Source organism: Lutjanus erythropterus, chromosome 9 (assembly GCF_056507025.1).
Source record: "Lutjanus erythropterus isolate fLutEry1 chromosome 9, fLutEry1.hap2, whole genome shotgun sequence".
NCBI lineage: Eukaryota > Metazoa > Chordata > Actinopteri > Lutjaniformes > Lutjanidae > Lutjanus > Lutjanus erythropterus.
This window is the reverse complement of record NC_139325.1, coordinates 20,782,562-20,803,763: the sequence shown is the minus strand read 5'-3', so window position 1 is coordinate 20,803,763 and position 21,202 is coordinate 20,782,562. Positions and strand designations below refer to the sequence as shown.

Genomic DNA, 21,202 nt, shown 5'->3' with positions numbered 1-21,202 from the left:
CCTGCTGCTCCAGTGGGAAAACATTACCAGCTTTTTTTCTTATCTATCTGCTGAGATTATTTGAATCAGCACCAGATGTTTTTCGTATGTTTTGTCTCATTAATTGTTAATATATTGGTGACACATTCAGTTTATAGTTCAAACAAGAAGATAATTTTGACTTTTGTTAATTTACAAATTATATTTGTAATATTTGAGTGTTTTTGCCCATATACGCAAAGAATAAGTCATGCCTCAAGGATGATGACTGACTTTTATGTCATCGGACAAAATATCATAACATATTTCAGATTCAAAATAAGTCTATCTGTAGTAGGACAGTAAACAAGTGTTGAATTTCATGAAGGCCTGAGACAATGGTTAGTTGTGAATCAGCATGTTTACTATTCATTGCTTGTTCTGCTCTTCATCTCATACAGTAAAAGTCTGTCACATTTTCAGGATGAACAATATTCATGTAGTCATGCTACCTGCATTACTCTATAGGTTTTTTTTTAGTGAAATGTCTCGGATGGATTGGAATGAAATGTGGTAGATACAATCACTTCCCCCTCAGGATGAACTTCACTAATGTTGGCAATCTCTTAATTTTTCATGTAGCGCATGTATCAGGTAAACTTTCTTGAAACTGTTTGACCATCTGTCAAGTACTTCTGTTGGGGTACTACTGATCCTCTTACTCTTGACCTATTTTTTTAAATTAGGGCTGCCTCTGACTAAAGATTTTTCTAGTCGACCAGTAGTCACCAGTTGAAGACAATAGTCAACCAGTCGTTGCATGTTTAAAATAATAAATTAAATATGTAAATATACATTTTTGGGGCACAAAATGAAAAACCTTTTAAATATTACTGACAAAATGGTTAATGACTCAGTTTATGTAGGAATAAGCAGCAGTTGACTGAACATTTTCAGACAACTCAAACCCAAAACACTGTGTTGAATAAACAGAAGAAAGAAACTGCGTAGCTAATATGATCAACGAAGGGCAGATAAAGAAAAGACCAGCAGCTTACTGCAGAAATTAAAACTAAGATGCTGTAACCCTGCATGACGACACGGTTTGATTACAAAATGATTCCTTGGAAGTGCAGCACAAACACCACAGCGATGACTGCTCACTTCCAAAGATGTCGTCCCTTTATAAGAAACACCATATTACAAATCACAGCGCTGACTGCAGCAGACACTGAAACCAGAACATTTCCAAATGTTTGAAATATTTTTGATGCCTTAATTTATAAAATGAGCTAGTCTACAACTTGTGTAAGCTGTTAGTAATGTGTTGTGTCAACAAAATTTCACTCCATGCAATCATGGAAAATTTTGAAAAATCAATAATAGAAAAAAACATAAATTCCTCTCCATCCCATGATCAAACATATCAACAACAATCCCCTTGAAGGAGACCAAATGAAAAAGCACAGCCATTACCCTGACATCGTAAACAAACACGTCTGTTTCCCCCTCTGGATGCCATTAGGAACGTTTCAATATTTGTTTTAGTCATTGAGCAAAATGTGTTCTTTCTTCCTCTCCATACTTGAATAGTATGCAAATCATAGCGTCCATTTACAGGCCGCCATTGTTCTCAGTCCAAACACAGCTTGTATTTGTAAGTCTATAATTGTGTGGTATACTCTGCTCTGCTTATCTAACCTCCTCTCTTTCTAATCATGTAATATTTAGAATATATAGAGGTTATGGTTACGTTGTCTGCTGGTTAAATCCCATGGCTTTTACAGAGAGTGCAAAGGCTGCTTTGAGGCCTTTATGGAATCCAGCTGCCTAGGTCCAGCATTTCCAAAGTTCCACATTTATCTGAACCAGATCAGAGCCAAGTATAGGGCAGTCAGACACCCACTGCAACGGTTTTTAGAGAACATGAACACATTTGTACAGATTAGACACTGGGATCATGAAGTTATTTTCATTCCAGTGTGTATTGTTCCTGCTGATAGTAGATAAGTTAATAGAATCTGCAAGAAAACTGCTTTAAATTTTCCGAATGGTGATATTTAATCTAAGTCAGTAAATAAAGATTTTTGTATGAAACATTCAAAAATTACCTGAAATAATCAAAAGAATGTGAAGAAACATGTCTATGTACTGTGTTACAGAGATATCAACTGAAGTTAGCGTTCTAACCAGCGAGCCCCCGACCCATCCTGTCTTGAAATTTCCCCCAGACTGTTTTGCCTGGTCCCACCATTCTGTGCTGTGATTGGCTGATATTATGGTGCTTTGATGGGCTGTGATTGGCAGTTAGCAATGAGATTGTGACTGATGCATGGATCAAACACAAGACTCTCACCTGTGGGACTGGGCTTTGTGTCCTTTTTGAAGCTAAATGTTACTGACTAATGACTTTTTTTTTTTTTTTAAATTATCAGTTTTCAGTTACAGTTAAACTTATTGCGTAGGTTTAGGAAAAGATCATGGGTATGCTTAAAATAGAGGCATAACGTTAGTAAGACTTTCTGTTTGCTCTCCGTTTGTTTGGAGTGTGAATTAGACAGGTGTCCAATTCTTACATATTGCACCTGTAAGCCTTTGATATAGCAGCTGTTAAAAGTGAAACTGTACACACTCACACACACATATACACACAATCCTGTCCTGACTCCACCTACTGTAAAGTATTTAAACTCTTTAAAACTCCCTAGCAGGTGTGGCAAAATTTCCCTTTCTGTATAATGACCCACTCCAGTTCACCGTTGTCACAAAATACCACCCTCTGAATGTGGGTCAGACTTATTTTCAGGACTATTATTTCTAACAGACATCCTGTAAAATAAAAAAAGAATAGATCCGCATTCCTACAATACACTTTCAGGCTTGGGCAAATCTAGACTTATTAAACTTTACTGCAGTTATCTTTGGTCCAACTGCACATAAACACACAAAGTGGCTGCATAAAATGTTAGACATATTTTAAAAAGCATGCAATGTTAAGAGCATTACACACATCTAACTCTAGAATGAAATACATTTGTTAATGAGAGCACCTTTTTTTTTGTCGAGTTCTTCCTGTCTGCAGCAGCGCTCAGAAGCTTTGTGCTGTGATTGAGCCTAACCATTACCAGGTGCACTTGAAAAGGTTTTGGTGAAGCTGGCACAGGGTCAAGACAGGGTGGAAGGAGAAGGGGTGTGAAAGCAGGGTGAGTACCAGAGGAATGGAGTTGCTTAATGTGAAAACATCAAACGGGCTGAATCTGGTACCAAAGTGTTAGGCTAAGGTGTCTGAACTTGTTACAGTGTGATCATGCAGGCCTGCTGCCTGTTGAAATCTTGTCTCACGCACACCCAGAAACCTGCACCCCACAAACTCGCTTTTTTTTTTTCTTTGCCTTTTTTAGGAGGTGGAGCATAGATGAACAGGCATATATGTGGGTCGTGTGAAGTCATAAATGTTATTTTCACGATTTGGCTCTTAAATCTGGCTGATTTTACGGGTGTAGGCCATGGTCAATCAAGATGAAAGACAAATGAGGTGAGTTGCAAGTTTTACAATCCATCATGGTCTCTGTACAACAAGCCCAGTGGGGCAAAGAAGAAAAAATCTTTTTTTCCTCAACTATGAAATCGTCTGTTTTGAAAGGCATCACGGTTACACCCTGCAGTACACCCACAGCTTCATGCAAACCATAATGCAAAGGTATGTGTGGTCATGCAGTGTGTGAGTGGGACCAAAGCAAAAAGCTTTTGTTGGTTGTCTGAGCCACATTATTTTTCGTTAAACAATTGTTGTTCGCTGATTTTTTTTTCTGAGAATAATTATCAGTAGATGTACATGAACACAATGCACCCATTTTTTCTGGAAATATGAGGGTTTCGCAGTATTTCAAGCAGTGTCCTAAACCAGGGTTTCTGCATCTCCCTAAAAAGTCCATCAAAGTCTTAAATCCAATAATCCCAATCTTAGGCCTTAAAATGTATTCCATATGATTTTGACAGGTCTTCAAAATTGATTGAATAAGGCACTTTTATAAAGTTGGATTTAATTTCAGTCTCACTTTTAAATGTGTAAAAAAAATTGGGATGGGAATCTCTTGGCACCTCATGATTAGATTTGATTCTACAATGAGATTATAAAACTATTATCGATGTATATTGATGCATTTTGATACATCTAAATTTAATCTTTTAAGGCAGGGGTTGCCACTCAGATTATATTTGCATTTGTTTATATTCAGCCATCCTCACCAAAACTCAAAAAGTAATCTTGTTTATGACACACATCTTGAAGTTCTTCTCACCAATTCATAATCTTTCAAGAGAGAATAGTGATGCGTCCTTTCTCCATCCAAACCTTTTCATGTAAACTGTGCATCTCCTTTTTGATCAGTATGGACATGAAAATAGGTCTTAAATTGCATTCACAATGTCTTAAATTTATTAAACTTGGATTAAGATAAAATAAGAGTCTATGAAATAGGCTTATATGTACTGCATTTCTTATTAACATAGTATATAGCTGATACTGATATGCTTAATCTTTTAGCCAATATTAGCCAGTCCGTAATTTGGGCTCTATTTTTTTTTGTGTGTTTTTTTTTTTTTTTTTTGGGGGGGGGGGGGTGAAATACCAGCACCACAGTGTCACCACAATGACCAAAGTTCTGCAAGAACTTTTTTCACATTTGTGTCTCCATAGATTTAGATGCAGCCATGCGTAAATCTCACCCCCTGCTGTGCAAAGAGCAAGGTCCTTCTCTCTGTTTTTGTCCTGCGGCTTTATTACACTGGCCTCCCGTCTTGTTGGAATAGTTAAACCTGTTAACTCTACTTCTCATGCAAACACAGCTGAGCTTGAAATAAAATACCAGACAGAGACCTCTAGGGGTTAGGATGGTAAAGACAACCACTTTACACACATCATACAAGGTATAACTACGTTGCTGATACTTTAAAAATTAGATTAAATTCAATTTAATTTACATTTCTGTTGTGGCGTAATTGAATAATTTCTCTTTCATTTTATTCTCATTCTCAGTCTTTACATGAAAAAACTAAGTCCTGCGGAGAAAAATAATAGAGACTGTGTTGTTAATGGATAAAATAGAGTAGTAAAATAATAAATGTTGTATCAGTGTGTCAGTAATGTGAGAGAAGCTGTTTTAGCCTTTAGAGTTGGAATCTAATCTCATGTACCATTAGTGGCCAAGCGAAAACACTCATTCTGTGTCTTGTCATGTTTGACAATGTCAGATTCATGCACTTAGTAGCAGATTACATTAATCTGGAATTAGTCTTTGAATAACTCTCCCACTCACTGGAATAACAAGAGGTGCCATATATCCACCCCATCCCTCTACTGCAAAATAAATGTTATGGAGACTCTCTTATCCCACGGCATGTGGTTCCTCCCTGAATAATGTGAGTGTTGTGCTGGGCACACCTCTTGTCATCCTTCATACCACAAATATCTTTTCATTACTTAAAGGTATGTTTTGTTGACATTGTTTTTTATAGTTTTGGATCACAATCTTGGCTCTCTATTTCTCCCTTTTTTCCTTTGCACGCTCCATGATATGATGTCTGGCTTTGGCTAAATAAGGTAAGAGAACACTTTGCATTCTTTCTTGCCAAAAGACGGCTGATCCTCTGTAGTGCCGTGAGCCAAAACGCCCTTTTATCCTATCAGAAATTGAGGGTGCTTTAGGTGTGCCAGCCAATCCCTCTCCACCTCGACACTGTCATGCTATAGGGATGCATGACTGGCTCCTAATGGTGGTTTTCAAAAATCTCTTCGTGTGATTTGTATTGCTAGGGCATGTTTGCTGAAAGCCAGGTATGTCTCTCTTCAAAGTGGGCAGCAGTTGCTGGAGAAGCAGACCTTCTCCCGTCTCACTTTTCAATGAGGCAGTAATTTTCCCCTTTGTTTTGTATTGAAGATATGGGGTTTGTTTAATTTCCCGAGCAGGCATATTTTTCAAAATAGTCATTCTGGGAAGACATCAGTTAGGTTGTCAAACTGAGAAGCTAATAGATAAAGCACCATAACCCTGTCTCTTGTTTTAAATACGGCTCTGATCTCCAATAACAGATGGTTTTGCTGTTCTTTTTCAGCTCAGGTTTTCCTTTTATAACCAAGAGAAATGAGATCTGCTAGTTGTACACTCTCAGCAATAAGGGTTCCTCGGGGGTTCTTTGTAAGAGTAATGGTTCCATTAAGAATCCTTTTCATCCGAAGGACTCTTTTTGGAAGGAAAGGAAATCATTGAAGAACTCTTTCGTCAAGAGATCTTTGATCCATGATCCATGAGATCCATGATATAAAAGGGTTCTCAACTGAACCCCCTTTGTGGGCTATTCGAATATTAAAGGCTTCCCAGTAGGAACCCCTGTGTGGGTTTTAGATGAAACTTCTCTACCACAATAAGGTTTTCAGTAGGGTTCTTGTAGGAAAGGTGGAAAGGTTGATAGAACTGCCAGAGAGGGCTCTGGGTGGAACCATTACATCATAGAAGGGTTCTCCCCTCACAGGAGTTTGTGGGTGAAACCCTTCACAGATGGTTCTGGGTATAACCCTTTATGTTGAGTTCTAGGTAGAACTCTCTGAAAGGTTTCTAATGGAACCTTTGTAAAAGGTTATGCCAGGAACCATAAAGGGTTTTGGGGCCTATGGGGACGAGGTGAAGTACCCTTTATGGTTCTAGTTAGCACCTTTATTTCTAAGAGTGTAGAAAATCCTAAATACTGTCTTAAATACTCTGTAACACAAAGGTAAGTTAAATTAGGAAACTTTTAGAGACATTTGCTCCAAACTGTTTTTCATCAACAGAAGTGCAGACTGAACTCAACAGTGCAGGCAGCGGTTAAATTAGCTCATTAAGGATTATGCATGGTAGAAAGGCCTTGGTTTCCTCTGCACAGTATGACAGTACTTTTTGGAAAATGCAGTAGATACCCTTTCATGTGACACATGAATGATGAGGAAGAGGCCCAGCGTATTGCTGAAAAATGTAGACAAGGAGCCTGCTGCAGTACCATGTCCCATCTCTGGTTGATTTTCCCTGGGAAACATGAGATCACGTAGAGCACTCATATCTATCAGAGGGGTATTATTGCATTTTATCTCACATTTGTGGAGTCGCTCTGTATCTCCTTTCATCAGGATATGGATTAATGTCTGATGTGCCGTGTGAGTGTGAGTGTTTTAGAGTTTGATGGATTTGAGGTGCAGCTACCTCTCCTTTCCGAGACAGGCCCAGTGTGGTACAGAGATCCCAGATTTTAGTCCACATATGTCAGGGGTGCTGTGAGGCCCTGTGACACTGGAGAAAAATGACAGTTGACCCTCTCCAACAAGGTAACAGGGAGGATGGCATGATTGAATATTTGAGGTATTGCTCGATTTTTTCTTAGCGCTTTGAAATAAATAGAAACCAGCTATGTGTTCTCTTTGATATGGTAACTTTAAAGTGCCTCTGTGGGCCTTGGTCCTTTGTATTGAGGTGTCAGAATACAGCTGTAGGCTGCTATACAAATCACTTTATAATGCCAGGAGTTGAAGTGTGTGTTGAGCAACAGTTTTTGTCTAATATCCACCATCAGTTTGTATAAGCTAGTCTGTAAAAGGTCAGTCTAGGCCAACTAGAAAAAAAAAACAGGGAAAAAAACATCTATTATGCCAATAGGCTGTGGTTGACTGTACTCATTTGGCTTGCCAAGCAAATATTAAGCCCTTATCAGCCAGCGTTAACATAAGTGGGAAACTTCTGATATGATCCATGTGGAATAAAACAGCGAACACATCAGTCATTTGGCATTGTTAAGAGAGATTTTGAAGAGAAAGCAGTCGGTCATGTTGATTGTGAATTTGTTCCAGTTGGGCAAACAGGTTGGCCCCAGAGGACAAAACAGGTCTTTCAGTCCTTTGACTGTCTGTGCCAAGCGTGGATTATATTCATTTCAATGACACCTCAGAATAAAGCGGTGTCTATCCAAACAAAACACCTCCTCGACAACAGAGATAATTAACGATTGGGAATTAAACTTTCTCCCCTGATCCATGACAAATTTTCTGTTCCAGTGCATTTGATGTATTTTTAAACAATTTGGACTGGACTGTAATTGTGTGTTTAACATTTATAGTGTCAGATCTAAGTGTATCATAAGCATGGATATCATGCCTCTCTAATGACAGTATGCTTTTCATCTGAGTCCATTTTATCTTGCCTCTTTGGTTGTCAATAATAGTGCTGACTTGACCCTTTCCAGGGCTCTGCCACCTGTCAGCAGCCACATCACTTCACTCTCAGCTTGGCATAGCGAAGCCGCTGCCAAGGTGCAACAATTTGACATGACAGGGCACTCGTGCAAGACCAGGCTAGCCAGGGTGAGAACTGATGTTTACGATAACAGATCACTGCAAAGAATTATCTGTGACCCATTTTATGTCCACCCACATATTTGAAAGCTTGACAGGCTTTTGATAAAGCTCATTCTTCCTTGTTCGCCCTCCATGGATTCATTAGAAATCTTCTCACTATGAAGACTATGAGGGCCAGGTCCAAAAGGGAAAGTCTATTAAAAAGAAACTCATGTGCTAGCTTGCTTGATGATTGTACTGTAGGTAATGTCTCTGCCAGTCTGATTGTGGATGTGGATCAAAGATAACGACATAAACTTCATAAAGCCAAGAAATAAGTGGTGTTTGAAGATGTGAGAGAAACAGAGCTCATAGTCTCATAACTCTGTTAGGATTGTCCATACTTGTAGAATCCTCTGCTTCATTTATGAGTTTTCCTCAAGGTGTACAAACTTGGAGCCCTGCTACCCTGCAATTATGAAAGTAACATTAACATTGAAGTTGGCATTATGTTGGGTTAACTGCTTTCTAAAGCACAACAATTAAAAAACCCAATACCATCATGATTAATGGTACAAAAATGAACTGAACTACATTTTCAGCTACAATATGTGCACCTTTCGTCAGTGTGCTTGTGGGGGTTAGAAATGGAGTTTTCAAAACCGGCGGTCTCAGTGTTTTTCTGGCGGCCCAGCAAGCTTTTCACCATGTAATTGTTGTCATTTTTAGATTTTGGTATAAGAAATGTGGCCAAATGTGTCCAGGGATTGTCACTGGACGCTACCTCTGGTTCTGAGGTTTGCTTGGTCATCATTGCATCATTGTCAAAAACAGGTGGCGCTTATTTTTCTTCCAGGCAGCCAGCAGCTTGTAGAGGTACACCTCACATGCTCTCTGCCTCTAGGCCTACACTCAAATGTAATGAAGTAAAAAGGTAGATTACTTGCTCAAAAGTGCTCAAGCGGAGAGTAAAAGTACAGTTTAAAAAGGCAACAAGAACATAAAAACTACTGGTTCTTAAAAAAAAATACTTTTTTACCCATGTAGGTTACTCGTTACTTGTTCCTACCCACCACTGTGTTTATGTGATGGTGAGATACGAAGACGTAGTAGATGTTTGCCAAGCTGTAAAGGAACTTGTTAAAGTAGGTTTTCATTGGACGGTGATGCTTTGTACATTCTAGAGATCATATTTTTTACTCCTCCCTGTCAAATGTGTTTTTAAGTGTCCATCTGTCTCTGACTGGTGGAAGTAATTATCATGGGTCACTATAGGTTGTGAGCAACACTGATGACAGCAGGACTGCTGTTATTAGACTGCATGTCAGGTTAAATAGATTGTGTCCTTACCTAAGCCACTGACAGACAGGTGCCAAAGGTCCTCCTCTTCCTCAGTGAGAAGACAGGAGGAAACACATTGTGCCCTGGCAGGAAAAAAAAGGAATTCGAGGGAGACCGCAACGGGTCCCGTTTATGCACAAACCAGGTGTTTTGACAGAAAGACTGTGAGAAGCAAGAGCTTTTTTCCATTTCTTTTCCATTAAGCACAGTCACAGTGTGGCCGGCATGGAAATGAGACAGCGTGCTGTCACAGATGTGTGCGCTTCCACATCGGTCAGCTTCCTATTCCTAGAGCAGAGTCTGAAATAGATGTGGTCTCAGCACAACTGTGTTTATTGGACAGAGTTTGCTCTGGTGCTTTTCCCCACGTGTCAGGTTGTTAAGAATAAGGGGAGCGGAGGCAGCCAAGAGGAGTGAGAGAGGAAGACGGGGATGAAGTGGGTTAGGGGGGGAGAGTCACTGAGGTCATTGTGAATATTTTCCATCCCTTCTTTAGGAAAAAAAAAATCACTTTTAACATTCTCATTTAGTTGCAAGTACATGAAATGAAACGTTTTTGATTTTAAGGATCATAAAGTCTAAATTGAGAAAAGCACTTGGCTTTTTGGAACTGTCTTTTACGGGTAAAAAGATAAAAATCCCCAAATGAAAAAAAGGAGCACAGCATATGTGCGTGCATGTGATAGTAGTGGAATATACTGTACTGTATGGACTAAGATTTTAAAATCTTTCTCTTTAAGCATCTGGTCCTGCATCCATATGCACATGGCTGGTTTTAACTGCGGTAAGAAAAGCTGTTTGGCCGAAGCAGCTGCCAAGCAACACATGGAGAAAGGCCTTGACCCAACCTCCTTCCAACTTTATATACAGAGATTATTAGAGGAGCATTCACCAACAGAGTCACAGAAATACTACTAATGATGAGCTTCACCTCTGTCAGCAGTTCCAAGAACTTCACGGTGACTTGATTTAACTGTTACGGCACTGCCCCCCCAAGCAGACCCACTTCATTCGTTGATCCCCCACTTTATATCTGTGTCAGGCTTTTGTCTGGTCTTCTCAATGAGACGCGTACATGCCTTTGCTCTGCTCTACGCTCCACTACCTATTTGTGTCAGTGGTGGCGAGTGTGGGGAAACCCCGCTGAGGAGGTGAAAGGGGGCAGTGGGCTACAAAAAAAGCAGAGGGAAGAAAAGGGGGGTATTTACTGTGTGGGGTGGGGAAGGGGGGGGTGTATTGAGGGTCACCCCACCTGGTAGCTAAGGAATGACTCATTAGACAGGCAGGCACTAATGAAAGATTTGTCTGTCCTCACATTGGCCTTGCTGTCATGTCTCGCTCCTCATCTGGAATTCTGCAGATTCCACCCTCGCTTTCCTCGACTGTTTTTCTTTGACAGCGTCAGATAGCATCTTGACGGCTGCTTAACGTAGTTTATTGAAGGGACCAGCAGATAATTAGCCAGTGATGCCCTTTAAGTGCTCTCCAGAACATGTTCAACCTCAAGAATAATGAAAAGGTGTATGAGGATAAACATTAGGGGTCTGCTCCAAGGTACTTAAAGGGATAGTTCAGATAATTTGTAGTGTTGTATGACATCCTCTTCCATGAATGAGAGGAGCCCATCTGGGTACTTTTGGGTGAAAGCAACCACTCCAATTTGACTGGTGGGCAATACAAATTCTGTGGTTTTGCCAGTTTAAATGCCTGAAATAATAAAACTGCATCCCCGTTTAGCTTTTAGGAACCCAAAATTCTCTGTCCAGTTAGGTGAGCAATTATGCTTTGTCTTTGCCAATCAACAGTCATCGTCGTTTCATAGAAAAAAATAAATAAGTGGCCCTTTCAGTATTGCTGTTTTGATACTGCTGAACTTCATTCTAAAAGCAGCTGTTTTATGGTAGAGAATTTTTTTTTCACAGTAAATAGTGCATTGTCTATCTTCCACACCGGTACTCCTCTCTGCCTTTCAAACTGTAGGACATGCCGACTGCCATCTACTGTAGGTGATACACTGACTCTTGATACAACCTCTCTTCAAATAATCCAAACTATCCCTTTAACTGCTCCAAGCTAAAACACAAATGCCACAGCTGCCTTCCAGAAGAATTATTGTGACTGACAAAAACATAAACTTTCACTGAAAGTCTTATGTAAACACATCAATAAACACAACAATCCAATTTCCCCAGCTCCATGGAGGGACAATGCGTGCCATTGAGCTCTGTGGGCCTCGTTTTGTGTTTATTGGAACTGTGCTGTGGTATGCCTCTGTATCAAATGTCTCTGCCGGGATAGAGTGTCGCAGCCCAGACACCCGATCTCCTTACTCCTCCCGTGAGATTTTAGACACCCGTCCCACACCACGTGCGGAGGAAGTCCAGGTACAACATCCGTGAAGGAAATCAAATCAGACTGAATTAGTGTGGTTTATTTGCATGTTTGTAACACACTGAAAGAACATGTGTCCAGACATTTATTGTAAACCTTTCAAGATTTTTTGTGAAAAGTCTTCATATTAGCAAGTATCTATATTAATGATAGCAAAATACACACACAGATAGTCCTGCTCTGTATGACAACTCTTTTCTCATCATTAGATTAAGCCCAGATTTATTACTTATTTTGATGATTTTAATCTTGTCCCATGGCTTGGCGGTGTGTCTGCTCAGACTTTCTCGCCCCGTGGGTCCATCCAGGCTCCCTGTGCGGCCTGCTCCCAAATGACAGAGGCTTCTTTAGTCTGTGTGGCCCGACTCAGTTCTTCCTAATCTAAACCATCATCTCCATATGTCTTCCATCACAACTTCTAAAGCATTTGAATAAACTCCAGGCAACAGGAACAAATTAATTAATGTCTGTACTCGTCTGTGCACTCTGTAAACTGCCTGTGTGAGTGAGTGTGTGCTTATTCTTGCCTGTGTGGAGGGCATGTTTATGCACACCCACACACACATTGTCCATATAATTCTCTTGATCCACTTTTCAGTTGTACACGGAACCCAAACTTGCTGAAAGTGATCTCATTCTTACCTGCATTCCCATTTAATGATTTCCACCTGAGTGCTATAATCTGCTTTTATTGACCCATCATTCACCTTGTGTTTTTGTTCAGGGAGAAAAAGATTAAAAGAGCAGAAGAAACCCTGGTCGACAAAGTAGCATGTTACAAGCCCATTCACATGTTGGGAGGTCTTCCTCCTCAATTACTTGTGTTTTCTCTTCATAAATGCTGGACCAGGAGGTTTCCCTTACAGAGTGAGAAAAGAGGAAAAAGAAAAAAAATGAGAAGGAAGCACTGTTGTTGTTATGTACTGCTGCTTCGTGACTGCAGAGGGCCATTATGGATACTGTAAATTCAAGGGTTTCTCATGAAAATACCAAGGGAAAAATGAAAGATGGATCCCTTTATCCTTACACATGGCAGGCAGTGATGTGGCAATGCTGGCTTACACAACACTGTGGTCTCCCAGATGGCTACAGTTTGCCTGAGCTCAGTCTGACCGCCGTCACCTCTCACAGAGTCTGTGGCCTTTACTGACCAGTGGAACAGGCTCCGACCTCTCTGAGACAGGGCTAAATGCAGACATGGGCAGGGCACTGGCTTGGGACAGAAGTCCACTCTTAAGGTGCCCACACATGATCAGGCAGAAGCACTACTGTGGGTGTGACAGTACTCAAAGTTGTCACAGTGCGGTGCTCAACGTCAAAATTATATCAATTCTGACCTTCATTTCTGCTGACCTTTCAAAGCACAACCAGTTATATTACGCTAGAAAGCTAGTTTAATGGCTAACTGAGTTAATTAGCTAACAATAGCTAGAGTTAGCAGCAGGTAGTGGTTGCTTTTTCATAAATTAAACCTATCTGTCCATCAGGAAATTGGTAGTCACTGAGAGCTGAGGCAGAACAGAGTGCCAGGGGTGCCAGGAGCACCTTGGTACTGTACTCCCTGTTGTCAAACATCCTTGGCCTTGTTCGGTCTTGGACACTGTGTTTGGTCTTGCTGCTGTGGTCTGAATCTGTGAGATAACCACGCCACATTAATTTTACTATAATATTGATAGAAATTAAACCAGCTGAAATAAATGTGGCATTTGGAAATAGAAGTCCCCTGAAACAAATAAATCTGGAATTATAAAATACAAACCCCCTGAAATGAATAAAATGAGTAATTTCAAAATAAAAATGATGTATTTATTTATTTTATTTATTATTTAAATCAACTCAGCTTTATTTATAAAGCACCTTTCATACACACATGCAGTTCATTACTGTTTAACAAAGAAACCAAAAACACAAAATAAACAGCAATAAACAGCAATACCCCCCCCCCCCCCCCCCCCCCGAGTAAAAATGATAACAATAAGAAAACAAAATGTTAAAAATCAATATATGAAGATATAGATAATGAAGAAACACTAAGGCTCTAACATTACTCAAACAGTAGGTCTTTAATATTAAATAATATTTATTTAATATTGGCGTAAATGGCATTCCACATTAATACACAGCATTTTAATGACTTTCTTTTTTGGCACCTTTGGTCCTCCATATTCATTAATATTCCTACACATCTCCAATATAAAAAGAAAACATGTAAGTAAATAGGTTTGGTGAAAAAAATGGGGGAAAAATACAAAGGGAAATAATAAAATAAATAAATACAATTAAATTGAAATTTAAATGGGGAAGTTTAAAACTTGAAGTATTAAACATTTTAGTATTGATACAAAGGTATTTTATTTCTGTTTTGTTGTTTGTTTTGCCAGGTCTTCCGCAGCTGTAAAACCCGGCTGCCGCTGCTTATTTAGAATTTTTCACGTTTCTTCAGGAACCAATCAGCTGCCGCAATCTTGAATGACAACTTCCGCTTACCGCGTTTCTGTTTCCGGGTGCGTTATGAGTACGGACGGTAGAAACAAACAGAGCAAGTGAATTATCCCGCTTTAAAATGTGACGTTACCTTTAAAAATGAGCTCAGGTTCAACTTGTGCCGCCGCTGGTTGTTTCAACAACTCGAGGAAACTGAGGGATTTTTTAGAGGCGGTTTGTGTTGAACATCAGCAGATCCGACGAACATGTCCGTGCCCGGTGCCATATTCTTTCCATTCAATGCCGATGAGAGAGGAGAGGACTCGAGCCTGGCTGAAAGCTTTGAGACTGAAATATCCTCCGAAGAGAGTGTACGTCTGCTCTTACCATTTTGTTGACAAGAAGCCCACAGAAGAGCACCCCGATCCGGAGCTGTATCTGGGCTACCACCGGCGAAAGAGGGGGAGAAAGATCCTTCGTGAGTCAGACGATGATGAAGATCGTAAGTTAACTATAACTGACTATAATACAGCAAATAATGTGTTGGCATCAGGGGTGTAGTGATAAATACAGAGGTTTACTCATCTTGTTTCCCCTCATTGATTTATACAGTTGATCTGAAAATAAGTAAACTCTCATTTCAAAGAAGTGGATAAACTGAGTTCACACGAGTTTACTCCCACTACGCCCCTTTCCAGCGTTTAACATGTGGTGATTAGCTGCTGGGAATCTTGAAAACGTTATTATGTGTAATTTAAGTTATGAATCCTATTATTTGTTCTGATCATGATTTTTACAGTCATTCCTGTTGCATTGCTTAGTATGGAAAGGATTTGAAATAGTCTCACCTGGTTCCCAAATTGCAAAATCTGTTGTACATCATATAACATAGTAAGTTAACTAACGTTTTTATTCATTATTTATGGGTCTACTAATTTTTGCAATTCATCAAATAGTCATCTGCTCAGAAAAATGTCAGAAAATTGTGAAAAATGTTGATCAGTGTTTTCCACTGGTGATGATCTCATATGTATTGTTTTTGGGGTTTTTTTTCCCCACAAACCAAAGATATTTAGGTTACTGTAACAAAGGACTAGAAGAAATCAGAAAATATTAACATTCAGAATGGTTGGCATTAATCTAATAGTTGACAACTCATGAACAAATCATTACAGCTCTTATATTAGATATAATATTGAAATAGAACTGCAGCAGTTAGTTGATTAAGTAATTAGTTGATGGGCAGAAAAATAACTGGCAACTATTGTGATAACTGATTAATGATTAAAATACTTTTCATGCAAAAATAGCAGTATTTTCAGCTTCTTTAATATGGAAATTTCCTTGTGTTCTCTGTTATATATAATATGGGGCTGCACAAGTAATTAAAATGTAATCAAAACTGTAATATGGCCAAGTGCAATATCCAAATCACAAAAGCTGAATTTTTTTGATAAAGGAAAAATGTGCAATAAATCAGCAATATAATGAATTACTGTACTGCTGCAGAGGTGACCTGTCTTAGAAATGTTGTTCTTCAGAAATGCATATTTGTTTGGTACAGTTTCCAACAAATGTTACATCGTTATGGTTTTACTTTTTTTGTTCATTTGTTTTTGTTTTTTTTTGTTTTTTTGTTTTGTTTTTTGTGAAAATGAAAATTGCGATGCAAAAATGATTATAACCACTAATTGTGAATCATATTGCAATCCCATTCTAAGGTCAAAATAATAGCAATATGACTATCTATTTATCTATCTTTTTTTTTTTATTATTATTCTTTTTCCCATATTGTGCAGCCCTGGTATAATATTAAACTAACTTTGGGTTTTTGGACCGAAAACAACATTTGAAGACATCACCATTTTTGATAAACTGGGATGGACATTTTTCACTATTTTACTTTTTTAACATTTCATAGACTAAACAATTAATTTATTAAAACAAAAAATAGGTAGATCAGTCGATGATGAACGTAATCATCAGTTGCAGTTCTAGCTTACTGTCATTGCAAAAACTGTTATGCAGCCTGAGATTGAATGTAGTCATTTAATAATCAATTCAACCCTTAAATTTAAAAGCAATTGTTATACAAAGGGCAGAAATTTGTGTGTATTTGAAGTGATAACATTATGCTAATTACTAAGATGTACATCGAGTTATCAGTTTATTAGTCAAAAGTGAGTCAGATGTACATTATCTGTTGTACTTGTCTACAGTGTTTACTTTCCGAGTGTGTAACTCTGGCTGTACTTTTGTGTGTTTGTCAGACTTCGCTTCGCATGTCTCAGCCCAGGCCAACATCTCAAGTTCTGCACATTTCCGCAGCTCAAAGTGGGATGACCCTGTGCTACGAGAACATGATTATTGCAAGGCGGCCTTCAAAAAAGAAGTGCAGGATCAGACGACTCAGTGTGATGAAATTGGGTACTTTGTGCTTGAAAACAACTCTGATGCTTTGCTTTACACCGGTATCAGCCTTGAAGCATTCAACATCCTTGTGTCAACACTGGAAAAATATGCTAGCAATGCATTTACAATGCCTGTGCGAGACCAAGTGCTCATGACACTTATGAAATTAAAGAATAACTTTGTGGTTGATGTTCTGAGCACACAGTTTCGTGTATCACACATCATGGCAAACAGGATAATCTCATACTGGATTGACAAACTGGAGGATGTTTTGCGACCGCTTGTCCTTTGGCTTCCAAAAGAAACTATTCAGGCAACCATGCCTGACGCATTCAAGAAGAACTTTCCCAACACAACTTGTATTCTAGACTGCAGTGAGATCATTTTACAAAAACCCCAAATCCTTAATTCAAGAAGGAAATCGGTAAAATACCTGCTAGCTGTTGCCCCATGTGGACTAATCATGTTCATCTCTGCAGCATATGGAGAACAATGTGGGGACAAATTCATAACCGTGGACTCTGGAATACTAGAATACTTGAAGCCTGGAGACGAGATCATGGCAGGTGAAGGCCTTACCATGAGAAATTTGCTGTTAGAGAGAGATATTAAAGTGGCAGTGCCCTTGTTTCCTGAAAACCACGGACAGCAAACTGAGGAACGGGTGACAAGCAAGACAAGACGTCATGTTGAAAGAGCAATCAGACGGCTGAAAGTTTACAGAATACTATCAGAGGTCGTTTCCATTAACCTGGCTCCTAAAATAGACAAGATTCTAAGAATATGTGCTGCTCTTGTCAATTTAAGGCCATAATCTGATTCAAGATTATCTTGTGATCAACATGAGTCGACTATTCACATGGCTCTATACAGGGGCATCAAACAAAATGATGCAATAATCAAACTAGAATCTATAATGTTTGCAAAATTGTTGGGAGCAAAAGATGTAAGGGGTTATGGATGTTATGTGAACTAGGGTTGGGCGATATAATGGTTTTTACCGTGTGACTGTAGAAATGTGTCTGCTGGTAACGATTTGTTAATACTGTTTCCACCAGCGGATCCATCACTGAGTATCACTACTATACATTCAGGTAAGGCTTTGTAGCAAGTCAGGGCTGGACTGCAAATGATCTTATGAATCCTGCAGTCTCAATAGAACATGGTGTTTTTATTATTATAGAAAAATCAAATTTACAAATTGAAAGGTAGTCACTCTTAACAATTAAAAAACTTTTGGGCTGCAGGATTGCTTCAACCGCAGAAGAAGAGAGCGTAAGAAAACATGTAGGAGGAGAGGAAGATTGTTGATATTGCACTGACTGAAGTCAGGCTGGTATTTATTTGCACCTTAAAACCTGTAACACTTGAAATAATTGTTCTAATTAAAGCTTTCATTTTTACTTTTTTGAGTCTTAAGTCTTTTGTTTCTTCTTTAAAGTTGCATCTCATGTGGGTTGTTTGTTTTTTGTAGTGAAGTTCCAAATAAAAGAAGAAAATGAAGAAAGAAGAAAAAGAAAAAAATTCTGTATTGTGATATATACGATTACTGTGATTTAAATAAAATGACATATACCGTGATACGTTTTGGCCAGATCATCTGCTTCAAATGTAAACATTTGTTTTGTTGTGCAGAATTTGACTACTTATACATTTAGAATAACAGTTAATTCTAAGAAATATTTTTGTTGGGAACATTACCCTGGAAAATCGAGAAAACATGTTACCATTTACAACATTTAATATCTGTTATGTTAATGTTTTGTACTTATTAATTGCAGTAAACTACACGGCAGGAACTGTGACAGCAGGATTGTGCATCACACAAAAGAAAGTTGATTTACATGCCCAACAGTATTAGATGTCGTAATGATTCTTCTGCTGTATGGCACACATTTATGGTTATGCCGCATGTTCAGATGTGCACTTAACATTGCCTATTATCTCTGTATCTTTTATTAAACTTAAACTATCCCTCTGTATATTAATTTCAGCGTTTGTACAGTCTATTTAGCTTAATTCTCTTATGTTCAAGGGTAGAAATATGATTGAATTGAAATATACTCTTTAAAAATGCTTTATTAATGTTTCAATAGAAACAGTATGGTAATCAAGTTGGTTATTCATAGCTAGAGTCCTCTTTTGGTCAGTTTCTCTGGAAATTAGCAAGCAATAATAATTTTGATCAAAACATACATATAGATTTTTGCAGCTGAAAAATGTTTTAATCAACTGCTGATTCTCCTGCTAAATTATTCTGCTGATAGTGAGGCATTATAACACTTAAGGACAGAGAGTGGTTGAATTGGGTCCTTGTCACACTGTCTCTGGAGTAAGACAATATTCTTTATTCTTTGTTTAGATACCCAGTAGCTTCCACAAAGTGGTTGCTAGTCTTCCTTTGTTCCACATAAAATTACACATAACATCATACAAATACTGACAGCAGGACTTAAAAATATCAAATAACTTCATCAGTGTGACGTGACGTGGTGTGTTTGGTTGTGATTTGGTTGTCACTGCAACCCTCTAGTTCATGTGGCATTATTGTTCTGCCTCATGGTGCCCGAAGTCATTCTGTCTCAGTCCAGAATCAGCCTGTAGCCTCTGAGGTTTTCTCCAGGGAGGAAAGTTAATTATCATCACTCCTCATTCAGCTCTTAGCTGTGCTTCAACCAAGCTTGTGACAGGCTGAGAGAAAAGGGTGTTATCATGGAATATTCATAGCATCAAAGAAGCTTCTGCAGTTCTTGGATGAGAAGTGAAGAAGCTTCTTGGATGAGAGGGGAAACATCTTCAAAAACTCTTATCAAGTCCAGTTGCCTATGACAACCATTGCTATGAATACCATGACCTGGATGACTGAGAATCTTTGCAGACATCGTGGAATATTATTATATATATTAGCGTTCTCTCCGCTTCTGCCAAAAAAACACTCACTGACTTTTGTTTTTTACGTCAGTTGTATTATTGATTACTTACATGATTAATTGTCTATAGCCCAAAGTAAAGTCTTCAAATTGCTTCTTTTGTCCAACTAACAATCCAAAAACCCAAAGACTCTTCATTTACTTTCTTAAAGCGATAGTTCACCCAAAAATGAAATTTCACTCAGTATCTACTCACTCTACTACTCTACTACTCTTTAAATGACAAATAAAAGCAGCAAATCCTTAAATTCAAGAAGCTCAAAGCAATCAATTTTGTTGAATTTGACATTTTACTTGAAAAATGACTGAAACAATTAATCAAATAAAAAAAAAAAAACAGTTGGCAATTAATTTTCCTCCAATCAACTAATCGATTAATTGACTAATTGTTGCAGCTCTTGTGGCAGCTTGTAGTTAGCTACACAGCGAACAGGGCTGGTTAAGTGGGTGATGATAGTTTCCTGTTTGTGTCTCATCATACTGTATTCAGTTACATTCAACTTTGTTCTCAGTGACACAATGTCCAGGCACGTATGTAAACAAAAAGGAGGGCTACAGCTTCACAAAGATAGTGTGAAGGTGGGGAGACAGGGACATACATGTATAAATATAAAATAAATACAAGAAAGGCAACATATGTACGAGGTATGATATATCTTTGTTATGCCTTAGAGTTGTACAAATGACATTGTAAACAAGACAGTGAAAGAAAGTGAGCTGCAAGTGGCATTTAAGTATGGTTGTAGTCCAAAGAGAGAGAGCTCACCAATTGCATCTATGCATGCAATGTGAAAGCCGCTGATTTTACTGTGCATTGTACAGACAGTCAGTACGATGCTAGGGGTCCTCCTCTTCAGCTTCGTGTTTGACAGCTCCACTCCTGAAAGCAAACACTGTTTAATTTACAGCGGTGTGTGCTGGGTCGTCCTGCCCAGTGGGGTCTTTGTGGGTTTCTGAGCTGTGCTTTGGATGTGGTTTATGTGCTCCGCCTGCTGCGCGAAGCATGAGCAGTGGTGGTCATCCTTTTCATTTTACGGCACCTTCTGGAAACACAAGCATGCGAACAGATGAGACAGATGTGTTTACAGATGGAAAATGAACAAGGTTAATGGCTTTATTGGCAAACAAATTTTGATAATTTGCGAGCAGTCCGTCGGTGAGGAGGTGGGAATCGGTCTTGGGTTGCGATTGGCATGCATAGATAAATAAAAAGTGACCCATGACTCACTTGAAACAGCATTACTGGAATGTGCTGGCACTGACACAGAGAATCAGAAGGTGTCAGGAGCAGAACAAGACAGATTTACTTTTAAATCTTGTTCCGTCAGCAGTAGCACAACCATCCATGAAGTCCCGGCCTGTCTGGATGTCTCAGGCCCCACAGTAG

At 38.9% G+C, this 21,202-nt stretch overlaps 2 protein-coding genes across 2 annotated transcripts in view; both read left to right on the top strand.

The window, feature by feature from the left end:
• The window catches only part of fhod3b (formin homology 2 domain containing 3b), a 125,528-nt gene that overhangs the window by 48,798 nt on the left and 55,528 nt on the right, over nucleotides 1-21,202 (top strand). The window lies entirely within an intron of this gene.
• On the top strand, nucleotides 14,514-18,293 carry LOC146321371 (uncharacterized). The gene is made up of 2 exons (XM_084725668.1): nucleotides 14,514-14,975; nucleotides 16,744-18,293. Exons 1-2 carry the CDS (start codon nucleotides 14,633-14,635, stop codon nucleotides 17,697-17,699), a joined length of 1,299 nt encoding a protein of 432 aa, XP_084581794.1. The 5' UTR covers nucleotides 14,514-14,632; the 3' UTR covers nucleotides 17,700-18,293.

Excerpts from the sequence above, each read along its gene's own strand:
- LOC146321371 (XM_084725668.1), top strand. The coding sequence starts at position 14,633 with ATGAGCTCAGGTTCAACTTGTGCCGCCGCTGGTTGTTTCAACAACTCG. Across the intron at positions 14,976-16,743 it reads GTCAGACGATGATGAAGATC|ACTTCGCTTCGCATGTCTCA; the intron begins GTAAGTTAACTA and ends TGTGTTTGTCAG.